The 10,980-nt window shown below is 40.7% G+C and overlaps 1 protein-coding gene across 2 annotated transcripts in view; it reads left to right on the forward strand.

Annotated features, from left to right (window-relative positions):
* Positions 1-5,730: 5,730 nt before the first annotated feature.
* The window catches only part of Lrch3 (leucine-rich repeats and calponin homology (CH) domain containing 3), a 121,672-nt gene continuing 116,422 nt past the window's right edge, over positions 5,731-10,980 (forward strand). For both annotated transcript variants that reach the window (XM_013019419.1, XM_013019420.1), the window contains exon 1: positions 5,731-6,018. In XM_013019419.1, the coding sequence (XP_012874873.1) occupies positions 5,757-6,018 (262 nt within the window). In that variant the 5' untranslated portion in view covers positions 5,731-5,756. The remainder of the gene's footprint in view (positions 6,019-10,980) is intronic.

Raw genomic sequence — 10,980 nt, forward strand, 5'->3', positions numbered from 1 at the left:
TATATGAGGCTTTTCATAGAAGCCAAGAACTCATTGTAAACTATTTTTGAAAGTCTGAATTCTTCTATTAGATCTATAATTCTTCTATTTGATCTATTATAGACTGGTTTAGAATTGCTGGTAGCTTGTTTTAAAGAAAAAACAATTGAGTGTGAGTTTACTGTCTTTAAAACTGTTGGTGAAAATATGGTATAAAGGTATTCTCATTTTCCTGTTATTTAAAATATTACACAGATTATTCATGCCATTTTTTGGTAAACTTTAAAAATTGCCCCATATATTAACATTAAGTACATCAAATAACAGTGTCCTTGGTATATTAGATGTCTGCTCTTCACGCATTTGTAATTTAATTTACATTTAAATAATTTTTGCCTTTGGTACAACTAAATTAAAACCTTTGTGTATTAGCATTGTATATAAACAAAACAATATGCTTTGCTAGAGGAATTTTTCCTTTCTTTGAAATGTGTAATCATTTTTGTTCAGTTCCTAGGTTTTTTAAAAAACAAGATGCCACTTGAAATTTCTTTTGCATCAAGATGTATGCAAAACATTGATGCAGTGCATCACAAAATGAAAGTTTGTATTTAATGAGAAGGTGCTTTACACTGTACTTTTTGGTGTTTTTTGGAAAAGTTCCATTTAGATCTATTATGAAGCTGTTCATTTTTAACAAATAAAATGTAACAGGTTTCACATGATTTATTCTTAGCTATAGACATTGAGTTGTGGTTTTTATATTTTTCTGTGTTACACAGAATTTTGTGATTTTTTTTTTTTAAGATACTAGCTAACTTAGTAAATCAGTCTATAGTCTTTGGTTGTCATCCCTTAACTAACTTTTGATCATTTTATTCATAGCTCCAACAAGAGTTAGCCAGTAGGCATTAAAAAAGAGACTCAGATTATTTAAAAGGTCAGACATTCAGTATAATCTCACTTATATCTTAGTAAAGTGAACCTTAATCTTTCCAAGTCTTTTTTTTTTCTGCTTATGTGGTGCTGAGGAATGGAACCCAGGGCCTCATGCATGCAAGGCAAGCACTATACCACTGAGCTACCTTCCCAGCCCCTTTTCCAAGTCTTGAATGTGGCAATTGGTAATAAAGTGGTTTTGTGAATTGAATACCCACAGAAAGTAATATCTAAGAACTGGAAATAGCTAGTTATCAACATTTGTAACATGGTAAGTAAATCTATACCAATGATGACTTGATAGTTTATTAAGTGGTGTCAAATTAGGAACACTTATTAGAAAAGTCTAGTATTGTAATCAGACTTGTGTTTTTTAAACAATCATAAACTTTTCACCATAATTTTAATTATAGACAAATCATAAATATGTAAGAAAGTTATTAGCTGGGCTGGGAAGGTGGCTCAGTGGTAGAGTGCTTGCCTTGCATGCATGAGGCCCTGGGTTCCATTCCTCAGCACCACATAAGTAAAAAGAAAAAAGGCAGAAGTGGCGCTGTGGCTCAAGTGGTAGAGTGCTAGCGTTGAGCTGAAGAACTGAGGGACACGCCCAGGCCCAGAGTTCAGGCCCCATGACTGGACCCCCCCCTCCAAAAAAAAAAAAAAAAAGTTACTAGCTTTGGCTGAATATGGTAAGACACATTTGTAATCCCAGCAGTTTAGAAGGTGGATATGGGAAGATTATGAGTTCACAGACAGCCCAGACAATAATAAGGTCATGTCTCAAAAAACTAAATAAAAAACCCAAATACAAACAAAGCTAGAAACATAGCTCAAGTGATAAAGAACTTGCCTAGCTAGTAGTATAAGATCCTGGGTTCAATCCCTAGTATAGTGAGGGGAAGAGAACTTCATAGGATTTGTTGCTTGTTTGATTATTTGTTAGAATAGATGTATATATCTTACCTTGCTGCCAATAGCTTTGTAATTCCAGCTTAATTTTTTTTTTTGTCATGGGGCCTGAACTCTGGGTCTGAGCACTGTCCCTCAGCTCTTCAGCTCAAGGCTAGTGCTCTACCACTTGAACCACAGCACCACTTCTGGCTTTTTCTTCTTATGTAGTGCTGAAGAATTGAACCCATGTCCTCATGCATGCAAAGCAAGGACTCTAACCACTGAGTCACCTTCCCAGCCTCTCCAGCACAATCTTTTAACCTAATTTATTTTTATTATGAGGAAGTGAGAGCTGGGCATCAGTGGCCAATGACTATAATCCTAGATACTCAGGAGGCTGAGATGTGAGGATTGACATGTGTGCAGACAAAACTGTGAAACTTACCTCCAATTAGTGAGGAATGATTCAAAGTGATTTAGCACAAGCCATGAGTGGAAAAAGCAAAGAGAATTTGAGGTCCTAAGTTCAAAACCCCAGTACTGACACACATATACTTGGCACAAGAAGCTGATGTGTGTACACATCAGTTACTAGTGCTTATTAAAGGAGGAAGAAGGACCGAACACTGGCTCTTCAAGTCAGCTTCTTAAACTCAAAGAAAGGAATCTGCTGAGATATTTTTTTATCCTATGAGTGACCACAATCTCTAGTGAATGAAAAGTAAGGAAGGGACTATTTTTGCATAATGAGGTGATCTACAGACGTAGATATTGAAATTTGAAACTTGCCCTTGGTATTGAATGAGTTAGCTTTCAGCCTGTAAATAAGCAGGAAGAAGCAGGAACATTCACTGTATCTATTCCTAAGACTAACCCCACCTGCCTGCTTTCTTTTTTTTCCCTTTTGCCCTACCCTACCACAGAGCTGTGGTGGAATGAGTTATATGTATAGTTCCTTAGCTCACTCTGTGTGTGTGTGTGTGTGTGTGTGTGTGTGTGTATTACTGAGGCTTGAATTAAGGGCCTGGGTGCTGTCTCAGCTTTTTGGCTCACAGTTGGTGCCCTACCACTTGAGCCAGCGCTCCACACTTTTTGTAGTTAATTGGAGGTGAGTATCTCACAGAGTTCCTGCCCAGGCTGGCTATAAACCACAATCCTCAGCTCTCAGTCTACTGGGCAGCTATGAATACAGCTATGAGCCACTGGTGCCTGGCTACTTGCAGTCTCTTTTCAAAGGTCTCTCATCACTTCTTAGTCACACTGGCAACCTCCCCATAGGCTCCATTTCTGATATCTCATTCTTATAAAATGATGTCACCTACTTTATGAAGATTATGGAGCCAGTCTAGGCAGATACCTATCTCTGCATTTAGGTTGGAGGCAGTAATGTAGTGTTTTCTGGGACAGCCTTGGCTAAAAAGTGAAATTCTGTGTTAAAGACCAAACAAAACATTCATAGAACTCTGGGCAACAGTTACTAATTAACATTGGTACTGAAACATTGTTACAATCTTTTTTTTTTTTGCCAGTCATGGGGCCTGAACTCTGGGCTTGGGCGCTGTCCCTCAGCTCTTCAGCTCAAGGCTAGTGCTCTACCACTGGAGCCACAGCGCCACTTCCGGCATTTTCTGTTTATGTGGTGCTGAGGAATCGAACCCAGGGCCTCATGCTTGCAAGGCAAGCACTCTACGGCTGAGCTACCTTCCCAGACCCATTGTTACAATCTTGCATTTAGGAAATCATGAAAGGAAGAGTTGGGACTTGTATAATATCTAGACTGTCTTCAACCTTGTATTTTCTTTTGCTTTCTGACATGAGCTTTCCTCTGTGTGCACTAATGGCATTCATATGTGTCTATGACCTTCATGTGTGAACCCAGTGGGTTCATGCTGATCTTCCAATTTGAAAAGTTGCTTTTGACTTCCAGTCTTTCCTATTTTATAATTCTTAAAGTTTGATTCAAAATTTCACCTTATAGGGCTATGGACATGGCTCAAATGGGGCTCCAAGTTCAATACCATAGTACTACCGACAAAACAAAGCAGCCCTACTTCCAATTCCTCATTTATCTGTGATACAGATTCCTTTGCCCTCAAGTTTGATAATCTTCCCTTTATACCTACTGAGCCGTTCTTTTGGGAGTAGTGGTGGTTTTTATTCTCCAATTTTATTCTCCTATTTAGGTTCCACAATAAGATTAGATTATAATCTTTTAGAAAAGACTCCGAGAGCTCTTCTGTATTTCCCATGGAAGCATGAGTTGATTGTAGGTCAAATTTTGTTATATAAAAAATTACAATTGATGGGGCTGGGAAGGTAGCTCAGCGGTCGAGTGCATGCCTTGCAAGCATGAGGCCCTGAGTTCGATTCCTCAGCACTACATAAACAGAAAAAGCCAGAAGTGGCGCTGTGGCTCCAGTGGTAGAGCACTAGCTTTGAACTGAAGAGCCGAGGGACAGGGCCTAGACCCAGAGTTCAGGCCCCATGACTGGCAAAAAAAAAAAATTAAAATTGAAAAATATGCTAGAGTTATGTATAATTATTAGTGAGGTCTAGTTTTTAAAGGGGGTTGATTTCTGCCTTTTCATTACTTGAATTGTTTTTTATTTTTGTGGCACTAGTATTTGAACCCACGACCTTGTACTAGCTCAGTAGCCACTTGAGCCACATCCCCAGCACTTGACTTAATTCTGGTTGATTCTGTCTTTAATCCCCACGTTTAGATTAAACTGAAAGTATTTTCTTCCATTCTGGTTCAGTTCCAGACCTATACTTTCAACTTCTATACTATTTGTACAGCTTTACTCAATAAAATCTTATTTTTTGTTGGTTTTGGGACCTGAACTCTGGGCCTAGGCACTGCCCCTCATATCTTTGGCTCAAGGCCAGCGCTCTATCACTTGAGCCACAGTGCCACTTCCAGATTTTTGAGTGGTTTATTGGAACTAAGAGTCTCACGGACTTTTCTGTCCAGTCTGGCTTTGAACTGCGATCCTCAGATCTCAGCCTCCTGAGTAGCCAAGATTACAGGCGTGAGCCACCAATGCCCGGCTTTAAATTCTTTATAAAAGGAAGGAATGGTATTAAATATTTACTCTTTTCAATTGAATTAACCAATATTCTACTGGAGTCCAACCAGTAGAATGTTTCCCCCCATTTCAAGCACAAATAGTAAATGCATTTGCCAACTGGGCATTGAACCCAGTGCCTTCTGTGTGGTAGACAAGCATTTTGCTGAGCTGTGCCTCCAGCCCTTCATTTTCTGAAACTCTTCTTGCTATGTAGCTCAGGCACTCCTATCCTCCTACCTCTGGACCCCTGAGATTACAGGTATACACCACCACAATAGATCACAGATGAGCTAGCTGGTGATGCAGTGTCAAACTGAGAAACATTTTAGGTTGCATCCTAGAGGCTCCTTTCTAGCAGCAACCGTAATAAGATTTTTTGAGGGGCGGCGGTACTGGGTTTGAATTTAGGGCCTTGCCCTTGCTGGGGACAGGAGCCACGCCCCCAGCCTTGCTTTCAGTTGGTGGTGGCGGTGGCGGTTTGGAGATGAAGTCTGCAAATTTGCCTAGCTAGGCTGGTCTCAAACCTCAGTGCTTCCAATCTGAGTCTCCCGTGTAGCTAGGGTTACAAGGAAGAGAGAATCCTTGAGAGAGGAAGGCAGGGAAGTTTTGATGAAAATTGTTAAAAATAGTTTTATGGAGGCATTTAGAAATGCTGTTGGAAGCCAGGCGAAGGGGACAGCCACTGACTGGAGAAATCCTTTTCGATTTCCTTGGAAACTCTGAGTGTGGGCAGGGCGGGCGCTTGCTCCGCCGGGGCCCCTGCGGCGCTGCCCATCACCGGAGCCCTCCGGGTCCCGCAGCCCCTTTCCCCGCCCACCCCGCGGTACGGGCTGCGCATGCGCCGAGCGCGGCGGCCAGAGAGTTGTCGGCTGGGAAATGGCGGCCGCGGGCTTGGTGGCCGTGGCTGCCGCCGCTGAGTACGCTGGCCCCGCAGCTTCGGGAGGCAACCTTTCCGGTGCTCACTTCGGTTCGAGCTCCGGGACAGGTCCTGGTCCTGGCCCGGCCTCGTGGAGCCGCTCCCTCGAGCGGGCCCTGGAGGAGGCAGTGGTGACCGGGGTGCTGAGCCTGAGCGGCCGGAAACTGAGGGAGTTTCCCCGGGGAGCGGCCAACCACGACCTGACGGACACCACCCGGGCGGGTGAGCGGGGACGCGGGCCGGGGTCGGGGCCGGGGTAACGGGGAGCCTCCCGGGAAAGCACACCCGAGGGCGGAAGACCTCGGATCTTGGTCTTTCCTGGAAAATCTGCTGCCTCGGCTGAGGTGGAGTCCGCTCGGGACGGGGGAGGCCCGTGGGACCCTGCTGAGACTTGGGAGGAGGGGAGCGTGTTGCGCGCTCGTCGATCCTGGTGACGGGGTGTCTCCGTTCGCTGCATTGTCAGGAGGGCTCCACCTCGGCCTTGGCGTTGCTGCGTGTGTGTGTGTGTGTGTGTGTGTGTGTGCGTGTGCATTGTCAGAAGGGACAGACCTCCACATCAGTGTGGGTGCGCGCGCGCACATTGTCAGGAGAGGGAGACCCCCTGCATCGGCGTTGTTGTGAGTTTGTGTGGGAGTGTGTTTAACGTGAATTCGCACACTGTAACCTTTCTCCGCCTCCATCGGGTTGACTTGCCAAAAAGTACTTGTGAAAGTGAGGGAAGGGATAGTGGGAGAACAAGGGAGGGGGTAACAATGCTCGACAGGAAATGTACTCATTGCCTTACTCATGTAACTGTAACCCCTCTGTACGGCATCTTTACGATAGAATAAAAATTTTAAAAAGTAATTACCCTGCCTTTAGGTTTCCATCACTTTACTATCCCAATCATGTCCTCAAAAAAAAAAGTTGAAAGGAAGAAAACCACTTAGGAAAGAAACATTGTCTGCCATATCTGTTGCTTTTCCCTTTAAAAGCATTACTTTGCTTTATGCATATTGTTGAACACAGGAAAAAGAATAAGGAATTAGGTATTATTTGGTTTTCTTTTTTGTAGAGAACAATGTATGCTGACTGAGGTATTCAACATACTGTAATGTGTTTGTCTTGTGTTTAAAATATGGCTTCCTCTGGGAGATTAAAAGTTGATTCTGTTCATGTTTTACACAAATTCAAAAGGAAAAAATCCCTTATGCATGAAGTAGTTAAATATTTTGCTTTTATGTAATATTTTTGCAACCAAAGAATATATAGTACTTGGTGTCTTGTATTTTCATTTTATTTTAAAATCTTAGGGTTAATACTTTTACTATGCTTATATGTCCACTAAAGATGGATAAATATTACATATGATTCACTCATGATGGAAACCAAAAAAACTTTTGTTATAGTGTAAAATGGAAGAAATGAAATGTCTGCTTATTTATTTATTTAAGTAAATATTTCTAATTGTTATGATAAAGGCGATATGCAGAAGGGTTACAGTTACATAAGTCAGATGAAGAGTATATTTCTTTTTGGACAATGTTACTCCTTCCCTTGCTCTCTCTTCAAGTTTTTGCCTGCTTATTTCATGAATATGTTCTGAATATAGCTTGTATTTTTTAAAGTAAACAATACCAAAACTTCTATGCTAAGGTAAATATGAGCAGCCACTTGGCTTTTCCATGTGTTTTGATAGACAACATCTACAATCACTATTAAATAGTCAAAGCTTCCTGATTCTGTGTAGGAGATAGTAATATGGCAAAATGATTTCATATTGTGACTCATTTCAAGATTACCACATTAAGCCTGAAGCTAAAGAAAAAGTTGATTACAGGACTCTGTCTACCTCATTATTTTACCTGCTTTTAAGTAGTTCTAGGAGCACTCTTGAGTCTTTAGAAATATTTTGTGACAAAGAAAACTAAAGAGGTGGACTGGGATGGTGGCTTAGTGAAAGACTGCTTGCCAAGCATTCATGAAGCCCTGGGTTTGAGTCCTCAGTACCACTTACACAGAAAAAGCCGGAAGTTGCACTGTGGTTCAAGTGGTAGAGTGCTAGCCTTGAACAAAAGCAGCTCAGGGACAGTATTCAGGCCCTGCGTACAAGCCCCAGGACTGGCCAAAAAAAAAAGCATTGTTTGGGCTGGGAATGTGGCTCAGTGGTAGAGTGCTTGCCTAGTATGTATGAAGCCCTGGGTTTGATTCCTCAGCACCACATAAACAGAAAAAGCTGGAAGTGGTGCTATGGCTCAAGTGGTAGAGTGCTAGCCTTGAGCACAGAAAAGCTCAGGGACAGTGCCCTGACCAAGTTCAAGCTCCAGGACTGGCGGAAAAAAAAAAAAAAAGAAAACTGAAGAGCACTTATGAAGAATATTCATAATATCAAGGAAATATTTACTTCATGTGCTCTTAATTTTTATTTATTTTTATTCCTCCTTCAATGCTGTAGTTTCTGTATAAACCAAATTTTTGTTGGATCTTGTCAAAAAGTGTGAAAAAGAAAAGAGATTATAAGGCATTTTATAACTTGCTACACTAAGATTAATTTCTAACATGTAGAAGTATCAGTTATTGAGTATAAGAATATTGTTAGACCATGGTAATTAGAAAACAAAGACTAAGCTGGGAATGTGGCTTAGTGGTAGAGTGCTCGCCTAACATGCATGAAGCCCTGGGTTCAATTCTTCAGTGCCACATAAACAGAAAAAGCCAGAAGTGGCGTTGTGGCTCAAGAGTTAGAGAGCTAGCTTTGAGCAAAAGAAGCTCAGGGAGAGTGCACAGTCCCTGAGTTCAAGCCCCAAGACTGGCAGAAAGAAAGAAAGGAAGAAAGGAAGGAAGGAAGGAAGGGAAGGAAGGAAGAGAATAAAGACAATCTTTAAATTGTTTGAATCTGATAATACTGAAAATATAACTTATCCAGTGTTAACTATTTGCTATTCATTGTTAAATATTTTTAAATGCATTGTATTGTTAAATGCACTCTACAGCCCATGGATTAAATACTGTTATATACATATTACATGTGAAAAGATAACTCAGAGAAAGTCATTGCTAGCATTAGTGGTAGAATTTCAGCCCAGATCCATCTATCTCTCCTCTCCATTAGACCAACTAGTCTCTGCATGTACCAATAGATATTTCTTTTCTTTTCTTTTCTTTTCTTTTTCTCTCTTCCTCCCTCCTTCCCTCCCTCCCTCTCTCCCTCCCTCCTTCCCTCTCTCTCTTTTCTTTCTTTCTTTCTTTCTTTCTTTCCTTCCTTCCTTCTTTCCTTCTTTCCTTCCTGGTTCTGGGGCTTGAACTCAGGATCTGGGCTTGTCCCTGAGCTTCTTTGTGCTCAAGGCTAGTGCTCTACCACTTGAACCACAACACCATTTCTGCCTTTTTCTGAGTAGTTTATTGGAGATAAGATCTCATGGATTTTCCTGTCCTGGCTGGCTTCGAACCACGATCACCAGATCTCAGACTCCTGAGTAGACTATTCTGGATCTCATATACAGTGAAACCAAAGGTTAGATATGTTAAGTAATTTACTCAAAGAATTGTAGCTAAAGGGCCAAAGGGGAGGGAGTATGGGGATTATAATCATACTTGCAACACTAAAACTCATAGTCCTTTTATTGCAAGTACTTGAAGTATTTAAATATTAATAGCAGAAGTATATTTGTGTTGTGTTTAAAATATAGCTTCCTCAGGGATATTTAAAGCCATGTAAAATTGTATCACTGTTACCTCATGGACTTATTTCATAATGTAGAAAATGTATATGGTTGGCAACTGTCCTTTGAGTTTATATCCTAGGGAAGAGCACATGTTACCATACCATTTATATTGGGCACAATTAGAATCTAACAACAGTATTTTTTGATGTTTTCTTTTCCGTTTGCTTAAAAGGTAGCTCTTTATTTTGTAGTGCAGCAGATTGAACTCAGGCTCTAATGAATACTAGGCCAGCACTCTACCACTGAACCCCACCCAGGCTCTAAAAAGGTAAATCTTAAAGAAAAGAGAAATGTTTATTTAGGAATCATGATTTGATTCAGTGAACAAGTAAAATCTTAGACAAAATTGTAGAAGACTTCTTGGAGCAGAAAAGACATAGTATGATTTGAGTAGGGAGAAGTGAGAAAAAAAAAACTTGTGGTGGACAATGTGCAAAAAGTTTTAGTATATCAGTTAATTTTGCCAATCCATTATCCAGTCCTCACTTATCTAATAACAATACTTCAATTTTCTAAGCAATCGTCCTTCTCACTTACTTGAATCCAAATTGTTATTCTGTACGCACATGACACAAGTCCTAACAACTGGCCAACCAGTATAATCATTCCTGTAGTCACTGTGCTTGTTCAAAGGTGAGCACATTTTTCTGTCAACACACATGAGTGTGCTTTGACACTATGCTGAAATACTAGAATGTCAGCCTGAAGCTTGCTAATAAATGAAAAGCAGAGATAAAGAGATCCATTTCTGAGAATAGTGTCTGAACTTTGGGATCAATAGCCTGTCTAAAGTTAGTGCTATTATTGGACTTTCAAATTATGTGAGTAACTTAATCCATTTTTTCTATTAAATTTCAGTACATCTTTTCATACAAAGTAAAGGTCTTGACTAACACAGTAAAACTACTCATAATATTGTGCTGAGGACAATTTGGTCATAATAAAAGCTACCTTACACATATGAAGAAACTAGAATGAGCAAAGATTCATTCACAAGTTGTACATATATACACAAGGGTTGGGAACATTAGGCCCATTGGCTGTACATTTGGTTTGGCCCTGCCAGTGCAACTGCAGGCAGGACTTGAATTCGGTAGATCCAGGAGCTTTTTCCAAAACAGATAAATCTAGGACTACAAATGATGTTATAAGCATCCAAATAGAGCTTGGCTAAAAAACATTCCCCACTGCTATACAAAGAGGATTAAGACACTTCCTGTCCTGAAAAACCTCAAAGGATCTAGTTGGGAAATAGGCAAATGTAAAGATGATTTGAATTGTCTGATAGTAAAACTTTTATTAGCCATTGTGCAAGGTAAAATATAAGGAGGATAAAAATAAGAAGCCTAGAGTATTTAGCAGTCTAGTTGTCTGGTTGGGTAGTTGAACTAATCAAAATCTATGAGTGAGTGAAAATCTGAAAGAGGGCTGGGAAGGTGGCTCAGTGGTAGAGCGCTTGCCTTGCATGCTCGAGGCCCTG

Source organism: Dipodomys ordii, unplaced genomic scaffold, assembly GCF_000151885.1.
Source record: "Dipodomys ordii isolate 6190 unplaced genomic scaffold, Dord_2.0 Scaffold45, whole genome shotgun sequence".
Taxonomy (NCBI): Eukaryota; Metazoa; Chordata; class Mammalia; order Rodentia; family Heteromyidae; genus Dipodomys; species Dipodomys ordii.